At 43.8% G+C, this 22,860-nt stretch overlaps 1 protein-coding gene across 3 annotated transcripts in view; it reads right to left on the bottom strand.

Moving 5' to 3' along the window:
* Nucleotides 1–22,860, bottom strand: part of ZNRF1 (zinc and ring finger 1) — a 93,668-nt gene that overhangs the window by 12,641 nt on the left and 58,167 nt on the right. For all 3 annotated transcript variants that reach the window (XM_069087673.1, XM_069087672.1, XM_069087671.1), the window contains exon 2: nucleotides 14,887–14,982. In XM_069087673.1, coding sequence (XP_068943774.1) covers nucleotides 14,887–14,982 — 96 coding nt within the window. The remainder of the gene's footprint in view (nucleotides 1–14,886; nucleotides 14,983–22,860) is intronic.

Below are 22,860 nucleotides of genomic sequence, written 5' to 3'. Positions count from 1 at the left end.
TCCTCCTTCATTGAACTTCACTCAGATGCCTTCTGCCACCTTCGCCTCCATGACCCTCATTCTCATAGGAAGCAGACCCTTCTCCTTGCCAAACCAAACCCTTCACACATACAATGCACACAACACTGCCCAAAGCAGACAACTGCTTTACTGTAAGCCCACGAGGAATACTCAGAATTCAGTAATGGACAGAGGACAGTGTTTAGGTCGTGCAGTGGATAGTGCTGGATCTGGAGTTCTGGAATCTGAATTAAAATCCTGCCTCAGACACTGATTGTGCGATACTGGGCAAATCGCTTAGCCTCTGTCTGCCTTAGTTTTCTCATCTGTAAAATGGAGATATTAATAACTGCCAGGGTTGTTGTTGGGATGAAAATGAGATATTTGGCTCTGCAAACCATAAAGCGCCAAAAAAATCTAGCCATTCTCCACGCTGGGGAAGGATGAAGATCACTTTTTGTCTCCAACATTTAGAAGAGTATCCTACATATGGTGAGCATTAAAAAATGTTGAAAAGGATAATAAAAACAGGGTAGTAGTTTCGTTGCAGAGAGGGAAGTAGAATGTGGAGTTATTAGACAATCAAAAAACATTTACCCCTTGGATCGTTTGCCTTGAGAACCCAGTCAATAGCCAATGTGCCAACTCTGAACTGTCAGTCTGGCTTGAGTGGGGATGTATCTGGGGGTTCCAGACGGCTGCTGATTGTTCTACTATCCAGATGGTCAATTAGCTTTCAGGAGCCACCGTCCAAGCCAGCCAGCTATTTCACATATATTTGGGAGGTGAGGGAGATAGAAGACGTGAATGATGGTTAGGGACATCCTTTCTATCTCTACCAAATGAGAGGAGAACAGCAGTTGAAGGTACTCCTGGTTCATGCTTTAGGAAGAAAGGCATCAGCTGGCAAACAAAACAACCTCTCCCTGGCCTGGGGGATGAAGCAAACCCTCAGCCATCAGCAGGTGGCCTCTCTTCTCTGGGCTCACTGCAAGCATGTGGAGGAGGTAAAGCCAAGCTCAAAATTACCTCTGAGAAGCCTGTTTGGAGGAAAGGAAACAGGCCAGATTGCAGGGAATCCATAGTTATTCCTGGCCGATTTCTGGGAGGGGGGGGGGAAGAGCAGGGCTTCGGGGATCTCTGGCCAAAGATCACCTCCTTACCCCATGAGACTCTCTTGGCATGAACCATTCCAGGAGGGAGGTAAGAAATCCCAACATGCACATCCTCTTTCTGCCAACAAAACAACGAAAACTCTTCAGCCAGAAAAGAAGATTGCCATTCCGCTTTTTAAATCAGCAGCTGGGAGCAGGAATGCACATTCCCTTCAGGTCTGATGACAATTAAAAATTTCTGCCATAATTTACTGAGTAGGGAGGTGGTAGCCGGGGGAGAAAGCCCTAGCGAGTGATACAGAGACAGTCTCCTCCCCCTGACCTGATTTCCCAACTTTGCTCCCAGACTTTCCACCGTCAGTGTGCAGAAGAAGATTTGGCTGCCCAGTTCCCATGTGATGGGGAAGGTGTAGTACCACTCTGTTTCTGGCACTGACATCTGGCCTAGATTACTGTCTCTATCCTCAGCATGACCCTGGTGGAGAGGAGAGGGGCTTCCCCATCCCCGCCCCCCACTCACTCACAATGTTCCAGAACTATGAGGTACAATACAGTCAATACAGTCTAGGCCCAGTGGATTGCAACCATACCCATTTTATGTAGACAGCCTCCTGCAGACCTTCCTCCCACTCTCAGCCACTCCGATCAAGTAAATCTATAACCTCTAAACTGGAGCAGTCCCACTGGGCTTGGTGAGCAACTTCTTTCAGCAGGGTACCCTGACACTCACAATGAAGTCAGACAGCCAAGCCAGCAGCTGTAGCAGCAGCCAGCAACAATTATTAAGCACCTAAATATAGACGATCAGGCACTATAATAAGTAAGCTAACCATACCCTGCCTTCCAAGAGCTTACATTCTAAGACCACGTGAACCAAGTACAATGAAACAAAAATAGATGGATGACAGGGAACAGTGATGGCACAGACAAAAAAAGGAACCGTTATTGGCCCCAGCAAAGAATGTAAAGATTTCTTCCTGGACTTCAGTAAGTCAGGTGCCACCTTGCTGCTTTAATGATCTAATGCTAGAAAACAAACCCAGACCAGCACTCCAGGCCCCCCCCACCTGTCTCCTCTGAGGGTCACTTTGCCCACCTACAGTCATCCATCAGCCTCCTGCCTTTCATCAAGGAATTCAATTTCTGACCAACAGCCTTCCCTCTCCACCCCAACCGCTGGCCATCACACTGGGGACTCCAATATACATTCTGACGTCCTCCCGAACAGCCTGGCCCCTCAGTTCATCAGGCTGTGTGACTCTCACGACGTAGATTTCCACCCCCACCTCAGCCACCCCCATGGATGGTCATGGCTCCTCTCTCACCATCACCCTTAATACTAAATGGCTGAAGTTCTCTTTGACCACAACCTCACATCCTTCTGTCTGTGCTTCATCCTCATACAATCTCCAGGGCTTCCCTCTTTCCCCTTTCCTCCCTTCAGACCCAATCCGTCCCACTCTGCATGGCCCTCTACCCTTGAATTCCTGGACATCTTATGGACCATCTCCCAGCCTTAGGCCCAGCCTTCCTCTTTTTCAGTCCCACTTTCTAGCTGCTAGATGAAGTCACGCAGCCACGCTGGCCAGGCTCACTACCCAATGTGGCCCTCAGAGCAACATGGCAACACTTTAATGCAGCCTTGATTGACTCCCTATCTCAGTCCTTTTCTAAAGCCCCCAACCCTACCCCACCTCTCAAAATATTTTTTTTTCATTTTCTACTCTACTGAGAAAATCAGTAAATCAGGCCATCTCCACAAGTGCCTTCATTTCCCCTACTCCATGCCTCAAAATCCCCTCTACTTCTATTCATGTGCACCTTTGCTGCAGTTTCTAAGAAAGAAGTGGACCTTTTTCTTGGGAAGGCCAACTTTTTATACCTGTGTCCCTAACCCTATATGCTCTTGCCTTTTTAAGCTCAAAAAATCTGATTATTTTATACACATAAAACATAAGAGAGGGGCAGCTAAGTAGCACAGTAAATAGAGCACCGGCCCTGGAGTCAGGAGGACCTGAGTTCAAATACAGCCTCAGACACTTAACACTTACTAGCCATGTGACCTTGGGCAAGTCACTTAACCCCAATTGCCCTGCCCTCCCCCTCCAAGAAGCAAAAAGAAGAAGAGAGGTGTAGATGAAATCACACATCTCCATTTAATGCTGCTTGCTCATAGTAAGTTGCACATGTTATTTCCAAAACTGTCCTGCTTTTTTTTATGTGCTTCCCCTTCTGACTTCCCTAGGAACTTATCCGAATGCCCATCCCTTTTTTCTTTCATGTTCAACATTTCCCTATCTACTAGTTCTCTCCGCGTAGTTTACAAACATTGTAAGGTCTACTTGGTCTTTCAAAAGCCTCTTCCAAAGGAAGCAGGGTGGGGTGGCTAGGTGGTGCAGTGGACAGAGCACCAGGCTAGGAGTCAGGAAGACCAGAGTTCAAATTTGGCCGCAGACACTTACTAGCTGTGTGAGCCTGGACAAGTCACTTAACTGTTTGCCTCAGTTTCCTCATATGTAAAATGAAGTGAAGAAGGAAATGGCAAACCATTCCAGTGTCTTTGCCAAGAAAACCCCCAATGGAGTCAGGCAGGGTCAGACACGATGGAAACAACTAAATAAGAATACAGAGGGAGTAGGGAGCACAAGGAATGCCGCTGGATCCAGAGTTGGGAAAACCCTGAGTTCAAATCCAGCTTTGGATACTTACTAGCTATGTGATCCTGGGTGAGTTACTTGACCACTGTCTGCCTTAGTTTCTCTATTTGTAAAATGAGGACAATAATAGCACCTACTTCCAGGGTTGTGCAGAAGATCAAAGTGCTCTCAACACCTTAAAGAACTATGTAAATGCTAATTACTTTACTGTTTTATTTTGAGCCTGTCTTATTCACTGCCTTTACTTTGTTCCCACCCACTCACTTCACAATCCTACAACACTCTCCTTAAATTACTTTATTTCCAGTGATCTCTTAATTGTCAAGTTCAATGGCCCTTTTTCAGTCTTCCCAGCAGAAGACCCTGCGGACCATACCCTCACCCACCAGATAAGCTTTCTTCCAATGGCTTCAGTAAAACTCTCCCACCTTACTGCTGAGTCTCAGCTTCCTTTTCTGATCACAGGAGTGCAGATTCATTGCCTGAATGGACTGCAGAGATTGGCTATCTCACCCTTCCATTCTGCAGGTGAGGAACTGCAGGCCCACAGTCACCAAGGTTCTAAGTAGGAAAGCCAGGATCCAAAGCCAGGGCCTGGGACTCCAAAGTGACCCTTCTTTTCACAACAGTACACTGCGCCTCATTTTGTCATGCTGAGAATGTTTTGCATTTACACACATATAATCATAAAGCCTTCCTTCAAAACTCTTTTTAAATATCCACGGGCTTTTCTGACGCTGTCCCTGGCTCTATCTCTCAATGGTTGCAAGACACTGGCTAAGAATGAAGGTTAGTAGACACTCATTTCCCTGCACTTGCTCCATCCAGTAATTCTGGACTGTCAATAAACTAACCCATCACCTGTCCTCTCAAGCTCCCTCAAGCCTGTCCACCTGAACCCTCCCCTCCCCAGGATGCTGTTCCAGCTCCCGCTCCTCCACTGTGCCCTGTGCCCTGTGCAATGCCCGATCCATAATTCAAACTTCCTTTCTTCCTAATTTTCTTTTAGTCCCTTTTCATCTAGCTTTCCCAAGGACATGATTCCTTCTTGATGATGCCACTTTCCTCACCACACTTTCCAGTACTGGCACCATTTTCTGTCACATCCTGTACCAGTCTCTATGGAGGCATCAGTATACTCCTCGCTCCCCATTTGCTGCTTCTGTACTTTCCCTCTACCAGCTTTCCTAAGCAATTTCTTCTTCTTTAGGGTTGGCACTACTGAAACTTCTTGCCCAATCCAGATCCTGGCATCATTCTTTTTACCTCTAAGACATTTTCTTAAATTCTTCAATAAGTTCAATGCCCTCTCCTTATCTTTTGTTCACATACTAGGGGACTTCAAAATAAATACTGATTCTTCCTCCAATACCTGAATTTCCCCTGTTCCTCAATCCATTTGCCTCAGTTTCCTCATCTGCCAAATGCAGATTATAACAATACCTACCTCTCAGGGTTGTGGTAAGGATCAAAATAAGAAATACTCCTAAAGTGCTTAGCACAGTGTGTGACACAGAGTGCTATAGAAAGGGTAGCTGAAATGATTATCTTGCCATCATCTGTAAGCATTCTATTTCCTTGTTCATAAACTCTGAAACTCCTTCACTGAATCATACATTTTTGTCATTCCATCTTTCCCTATACTTTACAACCCTTAACAACCCTCCTCTGGGTCCTCACCATGATTCTCCGGCCCCTCGTTCTTTCCCAGGCCACGACCACTGCACTTGCTACACTTTGTCATAACCTCTTGGTGAACCAACTCAATTCTACACCACCTTCCCCTCAAACCTTCGGGCTCTGCCTCACCAAGTTCTAAGCCCAGCTTACTTCCCCCATCTACCACCTTCACTCCTATTCACTTGCTGCTGAACAGAGCCAAGGAAATCAGAAGCCACGCTTACTGGGGCCATTACAATTTTACATCATCTAATCTCACTTGGGCTCTCATTATATCATTTCATTTCCTCCTCACCAATTCATTATCCCACTCTCCAAGGTTGCTGCTCCAAACATTCTCATTTCTCCTCTCTACCCCATCCTCTATTTCAGCTCTGGGCCTCCCACTGAGACCATTTGCCAAGAGCTCGCCTTTCTCCCCTTTTCCTTATCTCACACTATTCATGCATCTTCCCTCACTATCTCTTCCTTCACTCCCCCATTAGCCCTTCTCCTTGCCAAGGCCATCCCTTCTACACATACTCCTGATCCTACCTCCTAACTTCTCCAGGAAACTGCCCCATTATCATCCCCATGGTCCCTTATCTTCAATCTCTCCATATCTGCTGGCTCCCACTCGGCTTCCTGCAGCATGCTCCAATTTCTCTGATAATTAAGAATCCCTCGCTTGACTATCCCTGCAAGCTCTTCTCCCCATTTGTGGGTAAACTCCTTGAGAAAACCAACTATATTCAATGGCTTCACTTCCTCTCCTTTCAGTTGAAATCTGGCTTCTTGACCTTGTCATTGCTTTCTCCAAAATGACCAAAAATCTCTTACTTGCCAAATCTAAGCCCTTTCCGCAATCCTTAGCTTTTTAACTTCTCATCAGCATTACAGTTACCAAGTCCTCCTGGATGCTCTCCTTTAAGTCTTTGTGACACTCCTCCTTCCTGGTCCTCCCACTAGATACTAAGACCAATCCTTAGTATCCTTTGTTGGTTCTTCACCCACATTATTTATTTATTTTTTTTGCTTTTTGGAGGAAGGCAATGCAATTGGGGTTAAGTGACTTGCCCAAGGTCACATGGCTAGTTTTGTGTTAAGTATCTGAGGCTGGATTTGAACTCAGGTCCTCCTGACTTCAGGGTTGGTGCTCTGTTCACTATGCCACCTAGCCACCCCTTTGACCCACCTCTTAAACAATAAAGGTGAGTGTCTCCTGTGGCTTTGTCCTGGGCCCTCTCCACCTTTTCTTTCTATACTATCTCACCTGGTGATCTCCTCATCTCCCAAGAATTAAATTCTCTAATAATCTCTATGGAGACATATCCATCCCTAATCTCCCTCATGACTTTCAGTCATATATCACTAACTGCCTCTTAGACTTCTTGAACTGGCTATATCTCACAGGCACCAAACTCAACATGACCAAAAGAAAACTCATCATCTCTCCTCCCAAACCCTGACCTCATTCCAGCTTCCTATTACCATCAAGAATACCACCATCCTCCTAGTCAAGGAGGCTCAAAACTCTGGTGCCAGGCTTGACTCTTACTCACCCCATGCATTCTCTACACCAGACACTGTCAAGTTAAAGGCCAAAAATCCACACCAAATTTCTGCCTTCACAACATCTCTAGTATCCATTTCATTCTTTTATTCACACAGCCACAGTCCTGGCACAGGAGCTTCTGTTCCCTCTTGTCTAGCATTCTTTTGGCCCCATACCTCCATACTCTAACCCACCCTCCACTCAGCTGCTAAGATGAATTTTTTCTAAAGCTCAGATCTAACTATGCCAGCCTCTCTGCTCAGTGAGATCCTATGGTTTCCTATTTTCTCTAGGATTACAAATAAATAAACCCCTCTGTTTGGGATTTATAGCTTTCACGAACAGGCCTCTTTCTACCTTTCTATTCTTATCCTTTACTCCCCTCCATGGTCCCCCAAACATGACACTATTGACTGACTATGCTTTGGCACTGGCTGGTCCTCATGCCTGCCATGCTCTGCCCCTTCCCTTCCTCCTCTTGGTCTCCCCACTTCTGGAGAGGCCTCTCCCACTCCCTCTCTCTTTACCTTTCTCAGATCTTGTAGGTACCTAGTGAGTAACACTTGTCTCTGCCCCACTGATTTCTAGCTCCTAGAAGGCAGGGGCTGTCTTTGCCTTCTTTGTATCCCCAGAGCTGTAGCACAGTGCCTCACATATAGCAGGTGCTTAATAAATATTTGTTGATGGATTACATGCAATATAACAAGTTAACAATTGAGAACTGTTAGAGAATGTTAGAGATCATTCTTTTGTTTTACAGTTGGACGAATGAACTCACTCTCTCTCCCATTAGGCGTCACAAAGGAATCAAGGGGCTTATCAAGACAGATAATTAACTGCTATGCAGTTGATTTCTCAGTCTTTCAGGGCTCAGGTAGGTACCACCACCTTCAACCTTATCTGTGATTCTCCTCCCTGGCCATCAGTGCTCACTGCTCCTCAAATCAGCTTGTTATCATTTGGAAAAGTTCCTAAACTGTTCATGTTCTTTGACTCAGCAATAGCCCTGGGAATGTACAGGTGTACAACACACACATATCCCCTAAAATATTCATGGTAACACTTTCTGTGGTAGTGAAAACAAGGCAGTTATCTACTGATCAGGAAAGGGCTGAACAACTTTCACATATGAATGCAGTAACTGAAATGTAAGAAATAAAGGATATGAAGAATTCAGAGAAACATGGGAAGTTATAAGAATTTACGAAAAAAGAGATCCAAGATAACAATATACACAATCACCACAATAATGTTGGCTGGTTGGTTGGTTGGTGTCCTTCATTCTCAAAGAGGACCAAAATGACATCACTATGATAGAGTCAAGTTTCAGTGTGTCTGACTGCAGCTGATCAGACCGATACGAGCTCAGAAGGCTCTACCTAACAGCCGTGTGAACATTTGGGGTGGATTCTCTAAACTGTGCATCCTGCGTTTCCTTTGAGCTATTTCAGTTCTGCTTTGCTCATAGAGCACAGCACCTTCTCTTATGTGGGCACGCCATGCTGGGCAGTCCTGTGCCAGGGTCTCCTCTACCCCACAAGCAGTTCCAAACAGTGATAACAGACAGTTGAGCTCAGATTAAACATAATCACCCATGCAAGTGGAGGAGGTGGGTAGCAATGTAGCTTGGTTGTATTGTCAGACAGAAAGGATAACTTGTGCAGTGATATACACTGCTGCTTATAGAGGGCTGGGGTAAAAACCTGCACACCAGGGGAAGGAAAAGTGGCCTTTTAGATGGAATATGACTAAGTTCTAGCTAGGAGGTGATAATGAGAAAAGAGTGGGCATGGGAGCCCTAGAGGAAGAAGTAACAGAATGTGATCAGTAAAAGGCAATGAGGAACACATCATTGAACTTCACACATGGAGGAGATCTTATTGAGCACCTAGGCCAAAACCTTAATTCTGACGTCCAGGGTATCGGTAATTTGTCAAAGAATCACAGCCAGCTAGTGACACAACTGTGGCTACCTAAACCTCCTCTTGTTCCAATGCCCGGCCCTCTTTAAGTGATTTCAAAGACTTAGGGAAGGAAAAGGTAAACTGATGACAACTCCCCCTCCCTAGTGATACTCTCCAATTCCTACACAACCAGGATGACTTGGAGCCCTGCCCCCCTGCCCATGTAATGCTGCTGTGAGTCATCCCTGAAGGGTCTAGGTGCTGCATATGGGTCCTGATGGCAAAGCCTTCCTTTCCCGACCTGAAAGCAGGCACAATGGCCCAACCATCTCCCCCAATTATTTCCTGAGATACTGCCAACAGGTCTCAGAATTGACTGGCCTTATCACCCTTAAACATTAGTCCTAGATACCATGCCTGCAGTGCCCCATGGCAGACTTTAAAGTGCCATGAGCAGCTCTGGCCAGAAAGAGAAGATGAAGATTTAAGTTTGGTCTTGTCTTCTTAAGAAGGTAAAACATAAATAAAAACAACAACAATACCAACAACAGCAGAATTTATATAGTGCTTTAACAGTGCACTTTCACAGATCAAGATCTGAACCCAGGTCTTCCTGACTCCAGGCCCAGCACTCTGCTTCTCTTGCTTCAGCACTGGTGCTCCTTGGCTGCCTAGCTACTCCCTGAATTCAGTCCATCTTTAACCTTTTTTCTAACTCAGTACATGCCTTTTACAGACCATAACCCTCTAGGGGTCGGGGATTATTATTGTCTACCATTTCTAATGCACCAAGTGATCTTAATTAATATTAGGTAACCAATCCTAAGTCCATTTTGTTTCTATCTTGGATTGCTGAGGCTCTCTCTTTGCCCGCGATTTTACTGGTATAGGGAACTCCTGGATGAGAACTCTCCTTCCTCTGCCAGGCAGGCTGGCACCTCCTCTGCATCCCAGAGTTTCAGAAGTATTGCTCAGAACACCGAGAGTAAAGTGACAAGCTCAGGTTCACCAAGACAAGTCATGTCAGAGGCAGAGCCTCAATGCAGTGTGCTGGGCTGCCTCTGTCTTATTCCACCCCAAAATTAAGGTCTCCTTGCTCATTCTGAAGCCAAACCATTTCAGTTACCCAGACTGCTTCTGTTAGACAAGTAACCCCAAACCCTAAAATTGTAGAATGCGCATAAGTAAGCTCAGTCCTAAAGTGCTGTAGAGGGTGACAGAGGATGGGTCAGAATAGTAAAAAAAAAACAAACCTCAGGGTCGACTGTGACTTTCCAAGAAATAACGGACTCTTGAGATGGACAGTCTTAGAAGCCCTCAGAGGTCACATGGTGCAGAGGAGACGCTGAAGGCTGTGGCCTGACCTCAAGGCAGGGGGAGGGGGAGATGGGTTACATCCCACCATCCTCACAACAGCCAGTCATTGCATGAGGCTTTGCTCCAATATGATCACACCTGCTCTTATCCTCCGACCCCCTTCCTGCACTGTGTCAATTTCCTGTGAAATCAGTCTGGTATGACATGCTGAACTATGCCCAAAGGGCTATCACACTGTGCACACCCTTTGATGCAGTAACACCACTACTAGGTCTGTATTCCAAAGAGATCATAAAGAAGGAAAAGGACCCACATGTAGAAAAATACTTATAGCAGCTCTTTTTGTGGTGGCAAAGAATTGTAAATTGAGGGATGCCCATCAACTGGGGAATGGCTGAACAAGCTGTGGTATATGAATGTAATGGAATACTACTGCACAATAACAAATGATGAGTAGGCAGACTTCAGAAAAACCTGGAAACTTTTAGATGACCTGATGCAAAGTGAAATGAGCAGAATCGGGAGAACATTGTACACAGTAACAGTAACACTGCATTATGATCAACTATGAATCGCTTAACTCTTCTCGGCAATACAATGATCCAAGACAATTCCAAAGGACTCATGATGGAAAACACTATCCACATCCAGAGATAGAACTGATGGACTACTGATGGACTCTGAATTTATATCAAAACATACTATTTTCATTTTTTGGGGCAGTTTTTTCTTTTTGGTCTATTTTTTTCTTTCCCAACTGTGACTAATATGGAAATATGCTTTACACGACTGCACATATATAATCTATATCAAATTGCTTACCATTTTAAGAAGAGGGGAGAAGAGGGAAGGAGAAAAATTCGTAACTCAAAATTTTGTATAAAGGAATGCTAATGGGGGCGGCTAGGTGGCACAGTGAATAGAGCACCGGGCCTGGAGTCAGGAGTACCTGAGTTCAAATCCGGCCTCACACACTTAACACAAAAACTAGCCATGTGACCTTGGGCTCCAACTGCCCTCCAAAAAGCAAAAACAAAAAACAACAAAAAAAAAAGGAATGCTAAAATTACATATAATTGAAAAAATAAATTACTATTAAAAAAAGAAAAAAAAGGTTTGCAGAGCACTGAGCATAGAAAAAAAGGATAGGTTAGAGTCAGAGGAATTTTTCATTTTACTCTAGAGACAAGGAGGAGTCACTGATGCCTCTTGAGTAAGGAAATGCCATGGACAGACCTGTGTCTTAGGTCTAACAATTCAGCTGCCACATGCAGGATGGACTGGAGAGGACAGCGTGGAGATAGGAAGACCAATGAACAGTTACAGTAGTCTTGATGAGAAGGGCCTGAATTAGGGAGGTGGCTGTGTATGTGTGCAGGTGGAATCAACAAGATTTGGCGACTGGCTGGATGTGGGGGGGAGGGAGATGAAGAGTAGATGATGATCCGATTTTGGACTGCAGTGACTCCTTTCCAGCTTCCCAGATTATGATGGACTTTCGTACTGTTACCTTACTTGGTCTTCTTCACATCACCCTACCCAAGGAGGGTGGAATTACAATCAATTTTACAGAAAAGGAAAACTGAGGCTCAGTTAAAGAACTTAAGGAAGGTTACATGATTAACAAGTATCAAGGACAGAACTAGAAACCAGACCTTCCGATCAGCCGGTGCTGCTTCTGCGCTAAACCACCAAAGACAGGGAGGGACAGAGAGCTCCCTGCCACAACCAGACAACAAGCGATCTTCATGAACCCTGTTTATGTGTTTGAAAAGAAACTATTATATGTATTTGAGAATGGAGATTACAAAGTATTGTGTGACACACTACTGCTCAGAAAATACATCTGCTCTGCTGTCTACCCCTCATCCTGGCTCCCATCTTACTAAAACACTAGAGCACTGAGGAGTAAAGCTGGGCTTGAGAAGACACAGGAGAATGTGAACAGACAAGTCAGACAGGTAACACAGGGCAGACGTGGCAACAGATTAAGAACACGGCAGGCAGTTGTTCTCAGGGAATAGAGCAAGCATCCTCAGGGGAGAGGAATGCTAACTAGCATTCTCTGATGCTATTTAGGATGTGAAAGAAAGTAATCAGCAAGGCCAGAATTGGGTTACAATCTTGCCCATAACTCATCTATACGCTTTTAGGACATAGGCGACAGCTTGACCAACTAATTATCAAGCCCCTCTCACATTTAGATGTGGTCAACACATGAAACCAGAGAGATATGAATACATGAATCTGTTTTCAAGAGCAGAAACTGAACCAATGCTCCTACTCCCTTCCCTCAGGTCAAAATTTTGAAGGGATATAGGTAATAAACCTATTTTCTTTCTGTTCCGCCCCCCTCATCCCCTTGAAACACAAAATCATTGTAATAAACATGCAGGGTCAAGCAAATCCCACGTCGGTCGTGTCCAAAAACGTCCATTTCATATCTTGAATCCATTACTTCTCTGTGAGAAGGCAGAGCACTCTGGAACCACGATCAGCTATTGAACTTCACAGTTGTTTATCTTTACAATACTATTGTACAGAACCTAAGTTCTCTGGGTTCTGCTTACTCTACTCTGTATCAGTCCATACTAGTCTTCCCAGGTTTTTCTGAAACTATTCCCTTCATCATTCTTTACAGCATCATAGGATTCCATCACATTCGTTTCCCATAACTTGTTCAGTTGTTCCCCAAATGATGGTCACCTCCTTAGTTTTTTAGTTCTTTGTCACTACAAAAAGAACTGGTGTAAAATTTTTTTGCAACATTTGGGTCCTTTCTGGCTTTCTTTAGCCTCTCTGGGGAATGGGCAGACTTAGTATGCTATCAGTGGGTCACAGGGTTTGTCCAATTTAGTGATTTTTTGGGTACAGTTACAAACTGTTTTTCAGAATAGCTAGGTTCACAGGTCCACCAACAATGCATTCATGGGCCTGTTTTCCTGCAGCCCTTCTATTTATTGGTTTCTTTTTTCTTTTTGTCATTTCCTCCAAACTGACATTTCTCCTTTTATTAGTGATTTGGAGTATTACAATAGTTTGGATTTTTCCTTTAAAAATTGCTTGTTCATATCCTTTGACCAATTATCAACTGGAGAACAGAATCTCCCTATGTTAAAAGGTAGTAAGGGGGCGGCCAGGTGGCTCAGCGAGTAAGAGCACAGGCTCCAGTGTCGGGATGACCTGGGGATCAAATCTGGGCTCAGATACTTAGCACCACACCCAGAAATAACTGGCCGTGTAACCTTGAGCAAGTTACTTAACCCCGATTGCTTTAAAAAAAAAAAAAGGTAGTAAGGACAGGGGTCAAGCAGAAAGCACTGGCATCAACAACAGAGTATCCACTCAATTTTCACAGAACAGAAAAAATGTGATGCATCTGTGCCAACATAGTGATGATAACCTCTCACAGGCAAGTTAGCCTGAATCAGACTAATGTTAAGGGTAGCCCCAAATTCACTGGTAAGGCCTATATGTGCGGACATAAGCAAGATACGGTGTAAGCAAACTTAAATCCCAGAACCAGAATATACCACCTAAGTCTAAGAGCACACACACTCAATTGAGGACCATTTCCCTCTCCCTATTTTAGAAGGTACAGTAATTCCCTGGTGAACATAAAAGACTTCACTCAACACAGGACGCAGATGAAGAATACTCAGTGACCTTGAAAGTGGGGGCAACCTAAGAGAGATCTGTTCAAACAGTCGAGCCCCTCCCGGGAGGTTCCCAAACTTCTGTTTAGGTGAAGTTGATTCAACCCTTTTCTTTAAAGTGCTTATCAGAGGTAATCAGAACAAAGGAATAGCCTTCTGGATCCAAGGTACCACGTTTCTAGCATGTCAAGCCAAGAATCTCTCCCTAAATCTCCTCATTCAAGAGTCCTGTCCTGCCTTCAGAAGTTGCCAAAGATCTGTAACATGGTCTTGGTGATGGATGACACTGCAACACGCAAAGCTGTACCAACTGTACCAACTACAGCATCAAAGCAAAGGCCTGAGGTTACCTTCTCCTCTCCTCCCCTCCCCCCAATCCCCAAGAGAAAAACCCAAGGAGAATAAATGTGATATTTAGTAACCTGGGGTTTTTCTCTTGGGGACTTAGCTATGCAATGTGGAAAGTCCCACTGTTCACTGCTGCCATCTATGTGGTCCTCCAAGGCCTGATACAGCGTCATGATTGGGAAGTGCAACATTCCGGGGGTCCGAGTGTTGCTTAGATCCTGTCCAGCTGCCACAACAAGTGTGGATGGAAGGATTTCTAGCTGAAGCTTTCATGTCAAAAAGACCTGGGGAAAGGAGGACATGAAATGACAAGAAAGTAAGCGGCTGGAGAGTCTGAATAGACTCCCCTGCCTGATCTCCTTCCCTTTTCTCCAGCACAGCTGAGGCCACATGCCTCAGATCTCCCCTCTCCTTCCCCTATTTCATGGCCAGGCCCTCTGGAACGGAACCAGTCTGGGGAATTTGTTAGCTCTATGACTGTAAAGCTTTTCCAGTTCTACACAAACACTCTTGCCAGAAGGACTTCTCCAGCAGCAGAAAGGCTTTAGAAAACAAATCGAGCTTGGGAACACCCTGAACCACAGAGCACCTGAACAGCTCTACAGCTTAGTGGTACTCCCTATGGAATCTGCTGTTTGGTGACCACAGGCTGAGGCCTGGCTAAGCTCCCCTTACCATTGTAGGAGAGGCGTGGTTTGCTCAAACACATTATAAAGTGCATTTCCATCTCATCGGAAGCCACAGACTTAGAGCAAATGGGGCACTTGAAACCTGAAAGAGAGAAGAAAACAGGATGAGATATATTTTTCTAAGTCAAAGATGTACACACTAACTATGGTACACAGTCAATTAGCCATCATCAAAGGGAGAAATTAAATTTATTAATTTGTCCATTCATCCAATACTTTCACCCTGGGTTTCAACACCCTAGCTTGCTTTTTAAAACCCACCCTCACCAAACTTTCTGCTTGCCTCTGCTCTTCCCCTAGCTCTTTACAAGTAACAGCAAAACATCTGATCTGAGTTCTGCTTTTTTATTGTGGGGAGGAGGTAGAGAAGAAGTAATGAAGAGACCTTAAAGCATGAATAATCAGCTCTTGAATTATAGCTGGTAAATACCTTCCCAATCCCCCAACTCCCAACCACAATTAGGCAGAGAGGAGAGATGTAGACAAGCTTGGGGGAAGGAAGCACCTAGTTATAAGCAGAAATCATCAGTTGGCACTCCTACCTCATATTCTGGGGGCCCCTTCCTACCCTTTTCCTCCTACATCAGAGACAAAGATGGCAAAATTTCTCCTACTGATTAAGCAATAGTCTGGCTCTTTGGCTGTACATACATACATACGTGTATGTACACATACACACATATAATCTTTATCACTGTTGCTGTTTGTCCTTTGTTCTCAAAGAAGATCAGGGCATCAGGAAGGTGATGCCCTGACTTGCAAGTGGACTGGATTAAAGTGAGGCAGGGCCATGCAAAGTCACCAGCCTTACTTTCTCCTCCGGAGCCACCTGTGGTGTGGAGATGTCTTTGTCAACTCCCAAACAGAAGAGTATTTCACAAACTCAACAAATGACGTTCTGGGTTTAAAATGCATCATTATCAAGGTCTTCCAATCTGCCCTGCATCCTGTTGTAATCTAGATCTGCACAAAGAAGCCTTGGCTTTGTAAACAGTAGCACTAATTAAATTTAGCACTACAAATCAGCCACCGAAGGATTAAACCCCTTCCTTCAGAGTTTCATACAAAATTTGATTAAGCCTTAGAAATTTGTCTTATAAGTTCCTGGAAACTTGAAACGGTTACAGGGGACTTCTGATTCACCAAGTCACCTTCCCTTCTTTACAACTTCTTTATTACTAGCAAGGGTACCATGACCCTCTTCATTCATTAACCCAGCTCGCAACCTTGGTACACTCCTTGACTTTTCACTCACCCCACACAGTCAATCCGCTGCCAAATCTTTGTCGGGGCATTTCTTGGATAGATAGCCTTCTTTCCATTCCCAGAGTAACCACCCTAGCCCCAGTCTTCATCACCTCTCACCTAGACTACTGCAATAGGCCCCGAATTAGTCTCACTGACTCCATTCAGCTGCCAAAGTGGTTTTCCTAAGACTCCCTGTCTAACCATGCCATTCTCCTATTCACTAAGCTACAGTGGCTCCCTATTACCTTCCAGATCAAGTAAAAAACTCTTCTCTTTGGCACTTAAAACCCTTCCAGCCCAAACCTTTCCCACCTTCCCAGTTTTCTTATATACTTGACTCTCTCTAGGATCCAGCTGCATTAACCTTCCTTGCACACAACACGCCTTCAGCTCCCATCTTCATGTATTTATTTGCCTTGACTATCCATCAGGCTTAGAATCCTCTCCCCTTCACCTCTGACTCTGAGATTCCCTGTTCAATTTAAACCCCACCTTCTGTAAGTACTTTGTTAAGCACAGAATGCAAAGTGTTATTTAGTCCTATTCCTGGCCTCTCCATCTCTTCCTGCATTCTATCCTGCAGAACCTACGTCCTGGGTAATTTCTACTCAGCACCAGGCAGATATTTCAGGTTTTGGTTTTTTCTTTTGGAAATTCTGTTCATAGGCAAAAAAGGGTAAAGAATCTCATATTTGCACACCAAATAACACTATATATCATTCATTTTATAAGTTAGTTTGTAGGTCATATTTTAACAAGAAGCTAAAGGACAAAAAGCAAAAAGGAGGTACTATCTTATATTAAAAAACAAAACTAACTTCATGCGCACTTTATTGTAAAGTTACTTGGTGATTGGGATTCAATTAAATAAACATTTAGTACCATGTAATAAGTCACTGTGCTGGGACACTATAGGTAGAAAAGCAAACACAAAAGAGTCCCTACCCTCTAAAGCTTACATTCTAGTAGGATGGCAACAAATTCCATCATTCAGTTTTTAATTTAAATTCGGTTACGTTTAACCTAAACATTTCTAAGGCACAGGAAATGATGTAGTCTTTATTAGTTACCGGAATGTTAAATAACCAGGAAATATGGATACCAAATAAGGAAAAACACTCTGTAAGTCCCAATCAAACGAAAGACCTATCTGTAGAAACCTAATACATATCTTTGTTAACTTTCAATTTTAAGAAACTTAATGCTGCTTAAAGATAGAACACTGTAAACCAGACCTGAAAGCATTTCCTAAGACCCGCCTTCCTATCTCCATGAAAGCCAGGTGAGTGCCTTCCTTGTTACTTGGCAAAGAGGATAACAGGTAAGTTACTATGGGGTATTAAAATCCTTATTACTGCCATTGTACCAGTCTCACTTCAACCCCACTTCTGAAGAACAGTAATTAATTACCTTGAGAAACATGAGTAAACTACATAAAGGAAAACTCTTCCTAGCACATGACTGCTAGCCCAAGTCTTCAAAGTCTGAAATTTCTACTGAGTCACTCAGGGGCTTCTACTGCCACTTAGGACAAGGCTGGGAACTCACCACGGGAGTCAAGAAAGAGCTTTCTCTTCATTTGCTTTCAGGAATAGGAGAGGTAATTAGGGGAAGAGTGCTCAAGCTAAGAGGCTAGGAAGTCATGATACTTTCAAAGAATGGATCAAACCCACAAAGCCCAATTATTCTTCTCCATCTCCCTTATTCTTTATCTTCCTCATCTAGCAGACTGTATTGCACATTCAATACGTTTGTTGAAATGAACCAAATTCTGGAAAACCCAGTTCTTTTTCAGTTTTGCTCTATCAAGGATGGATTTTCGCTTAGAAGAGGATGATATGGGGCCTTGTCTATTCAAAGTAAGAACCAAAGTTCTTTTTCTTCTTGTGATCAGATTAGATTTGCAAGAGCTCAGCTGGCTCCCATGTTTCGCTGTATATTCCTCCCTGGCCAACTGAGGCAGTTTTCTCTGCTGGAGCAGTTAGAGTTCTGCACTGCTTTCCAACCTCGAGGAACTTAGATCTAGGCATCACTGAACTTCAAGACACTTTTCTTTCAAAAATATTTAAATGAATCTAGGAGTAATAACAATAGAAGCAGCAATGATGATAATGGTTTCATTTATTCAGCAAGCTACCTCATATCTGTTGATCACATTTTCTTTATCATTTAAATGCAGAACTGAGGCAGAAAATGGACTGGATGCTCATTCCCATTTGACAGAAAGGGAAACTGAGTTATAATAGGGAATACTGGCCTGAGATCTCACTGGAATTGCTGATCTGGCTTCTAGTTTCAAGCTTTGCCCATTTTATTTGCATAAATGTGACAGTCTGTGTCAATATCAACTTCCACGTTCCAAAATTAAGCTTTTCCTTTAAGACCTGATTTCACCAAATCTTGTGGTTACTGCACATTGCTCCATTTTCCACCCTCCCTCCTTCATGCTGATGTGCTATTTTAACAGCTGCCCTAGTTCTGCCTGTCTCTGGGATCACCTGAAGGGATGAACAGTCAGAAGAATCAAGAGAAGCAACCATGGGTAAAGGATAGAAAAAAGGGGGAGGGTGGAAGAGAATCAGATGAGATTTTTTTTTTTTAACCAGTGCACAAAAGACAGTAAGGGACTGAGAAGCTTTAGGGTCTGGCTTAGACACCCTTCAAGCCCAGCCTCTTCAGGAGAGGAACTAGACATCATTGCCACTCTCCTCATTTAACTCTTGGTTATGAGCCAAGAAGAATTCTCTTCCTGTCATACCCTCATGGTGTTTGAAGATAAATAAAATAGGACTTGATTAATGGATCTTATTAAATGGATTTATTACAGCTGGAAGTTCAAAGGGGATGCATAGGACTGACTGCTGTTCCTTACAATTCTGCATATAATCTAGGGCACCGTTTCTAGCAGCTGCTGTGGATCCCCATTTCCTCCCCCATAACACTGCATAGCTCATTCGTGTGCTGCTGCGGGTCAGTCACAGTTCCAGAATCCTCTTGGTCAAGGACAGACTCGCAGGTCTGGCTCTTTCCAACCTGTGAAAACACAGTCCACAAGCCTCCCAAATATCCCATGGGAGACCTGCTTTTGCTCCTTTGGGCTAGTGATGTGCATACATGTCCCCAAAGCGATCTGGAAGCAGCCAATAATGTATTCACTGGCCCCCTAAGCAGAGGCTAGAAAAAAGAACTCTAGCAGTAATAAAAAGTCACACTCCAAACTGAAGACTACATTATACCAGAGGGTAACTGCTCCAACTCTTTCTTCTAGGGGGGAGAAAGCCTATATGCTAACATAAGAGCCAGTCCAGTTCTTCAGTAGTATATTTCCTTGTGTTATTTTTTCCCTCCTCCATTTGTGATTTAGCTTCTTTAGCCTTTAGCCTTCTTAAAGATCCGAATAATCAATTGCATGTTCAGAGGCAGGCTTGGAACCACTGCAGAATTAACTAGTACCTAACTAATGGAAGTTAAAGCCTCAGTCTTCCTTTCAAAGGTCCCTCATAATTTCTCACTTCCCTTCAATATTTCCAGGGCCCTTGTTTTTTCCTCTGGGTGAGCCCTCCCATCATTTTCACAGACCACAAGTGTTTTCTGCCTCAGTTAAGGACAGTCACTCCGTGGCCAACCTCACGATGAATTTTTCTGAATGAGTCTACATTGGCACACAGGTGGCCAGGCCTGGCATGTAGTTCTTCAAAGGGCCCACACCTGTTGACTTTGCAGTGTGGCAGAATCTTTTAGTCATTGACAGAATGAGATGCCTAATTCTTTCCTTGCACTTTTAATGGCTGCTTACAAATTCTGATATAAAACACAGTCAGAAGGCCTTTCATGATGAAGGCTTAGATGGGTTTTTTCTTTTTCCCATTAACTATCCATTCACCCTTCCCACAGTTGGCTTTTCTTTAGCATTTTACTCAAGTGAAAACACAGATCACAGCCAAAAGCAAAATAAGACTTCTGAAGAAGTTGTACTGAGGTACTATGATGCCAGAATGAGAACAAACCCACCCTGAAATGTGTTCAGAATTCTGATTCAGAGAAAGCTAGCAACCACTCCAAGCTGCTGAGCCGCTGGCTACATGGGAGCCCCTTTGTTTTTAAGTGTCTCATTATTTAAATGCAATTTGGGGACAACATTGTCATCATAGAGAATTCATCTCCACCCTCCTCATCTGACTGAAGTGTAGCAAGTTTTTCAAATGAAAAGGCACGACCTCGACAGGGCACTCCACAAATATCCACGAATCCAAATGCAACTGTTAAGCCCTCACTATAAGCCAGATCCTATTTATTGATGATATTGATGATACTGCTGTTGCTAATAACAGGTAACATTTCTATATAACTCTCAAGTTTGTAAAGCACTTTATAGGTTACCTCATTTAAGCCTCAAAACAATCTGGCAGAGTAGGTGCTATTATTCTACCCATTTTACAGATGAGGAAACTGATTCAAAGAGGACAACTGATTTGCCCAGCATCACATGCTAGTGAACATCTCAGGTTTTCCTGTGTTTCCAGATCCAACTCCCCACTAGAGAAACTAAGACCAGAAGAAAGTTAAAAGTCCCTGCCCTCAAGGATCTCATATCTAATGGCAGAATTTGTTGTTCATTGAGACAATTCTCTGTGACCTCATTTGGGGTTTTCTTGGCAAAAATATCGGAGTGTTTGTCATTTCCTTCTCTAGTTCATTGTGCAGATGAGGAAACTGAGGCAAATAGGGTTAAGTGATTTGCCCAGGGTCACATGGTTAGTAATGATCTGAGGTCTTCCTGAGTCCAGGCCCGGCACTCTTAGTTACCGCTCTACCGAGCTGACCTCTAATGGCAGAGACAATATGTCAATAACTAGATCTATAGCAGAGTAGATGGGGGGGAAGGGGTGGGGAGCATTTCATCTGATGATGTGTTTCATCTCAGAGGGGAAAGCACCAGCAGCTTGTGGGGGCTGAGACTTAAAGGAAGCAAGGGCAGCTAAGAGGTGGAGGTAAAGAGGAAGGGCACTTCAGGCACAGAACAGCCCCCTAGCACAAAGACATGAGGACAGCAGATGGAGTATCATGTTTGAGGAACAGAGGGGAAGCTGGTGCAGCTGGATCCTAGAGGGTGCCTCCTGATTGGCAGGCAGTCAGGCACCACACCAAATGTCAAGAAAGGACGGGCCCCCATGGATCTGGAGGAGGCATCTCTAGCTTGCCAACTTAGTCAAGAGGCGCTATCTGCAGCAGGGAGGGATGAGACCCACCAAACTGGCCTGAAGCTCTTTGAGAAGCTTCAATTGAAGTCTCAGAACCCAATTATGTTTAATTGGGTCATGGAACGAGATTGGTGGGGAAATGAGGCATACCTTTTGAATTCATTTCCGTTAAACCAAGCATATAAGACACTTACTGACTTTAAAAGAAAAGTGGATCTCAATTTTAGTCCCAGTGCCTCCTCTAGAGAAACCATACCACTTTCAACCAGTCTTTTGGCCTGAAAATTTGGAAGGCTAAATGAGATCTACCAAAGGGATTTTTTTTTCTTTTATAAAAAGCAAAGTAATGAAAAAAAAGTATTAATCACCATTTTTTACCACTCACACACAGAGGGAGTTCAAGTATTAGATTCCCAGATTCTCTACCCTTCTTCTTAATAATGATCTGTTTCCTACTTGTCTTTCAACCCCTAAACATTTTTCCCGTTCTTAGGTCCTTCTTTAAATAGCATAGGCTCTGACGAGGGCAGAGATCACATCTTGCTGTGTCTCTCTCCCAGGACTTAGCAGAACACTCCACAGAGTGCTGAATGTTTGCTGAAACATACAAGTTCAGATCTCATGTGTCTGTCAGGCTCCAAAGTGACATATAGAAGAACTTAATGCTTTTCAAAAGGTGACTTTTTAGCATGCATACGAGAACTGCATTTACAGAACTTAGGAAAACTCAGAATGAAAAAGCTCGGCCGAGTCAATCTATACACAAATGGTGGTTAGGTTCCTTAAGGAAGAATTCTCTGGCATACAAACTAAGTATGATGAAATGGACAGTGTGTAAATGTTTACTGGTGGATTATATGCATCCCATTTCCTAGAGCATTCCTGGTCAGCAGGGAAGGTATGGGCTAAACACCCTTCTAGCTAAGTGAAAAACAGACATATTTCCTACAAGCAATAGTCATAAGCTATTAACATCTGGTCATTAATGATTAATTAGTTACTTGATCTGTACTTCCTTTCACCTTGCACCATTAACCTGGTATTCTTCCACAGAAAGACCAAGAAGAGTAATTAAAGCAATCTGGGGGGGGGTTGGCATTTCCTTTACAACATTCCTGATAAGTGTTCACAGAATCAGCAGCTAGGTGGCTCAGTAGATAGAGTGCCAGGTCTGAAGTCAGGAAGACTCGAAATCAAATTCAGCCTCAGGAACTTGCCAGCTATGTGTCCCTAGGCAAGTCACTTAACTTCTGGCTGCCTCAGTTTCCTTATCTGTAAAAATGGGGATAATAATAGCACCTACCTTTCAGGGCTGTTGTGAGGATTCAAGTGAGATAATATGTGTAAAGTGCCTTGTAAACCTTCAAATGCTACCTACATGCTTGACATTGTTAGAGGTAGTTAGGTGGTACAGTGGACAGAGCGCTGGCCTAGAGTCAGATTCCTGAGTTCCAATCTGGCTCTGAACACTTACTAGCTATGTGACCCTGGGAAAGTCATTTAACTTCTGC

Source organism: Petaurus breviceps, unplaced genomic scaffold (assembly GCF_028583685.1).
Source record: "Petaurus breviceps papuanus isolate PSGF00001 unplaced genomic scaffold, PetGlider_PUasm1.0 182, whole genome shotgun sequence".
In the NCBI taxonomy this organism is placed as follows: Eukaryota; Metazoa; Chordata; class Mammalia; order Diprotodontia; family Petauridae; genus Petaurus; species Petaurus breviceps.
The sequence above is the reverse complement of the archived record's forward strand: the minus strand, read 5'-3'. Positions and strand labels throughout refer to the sequence as shown.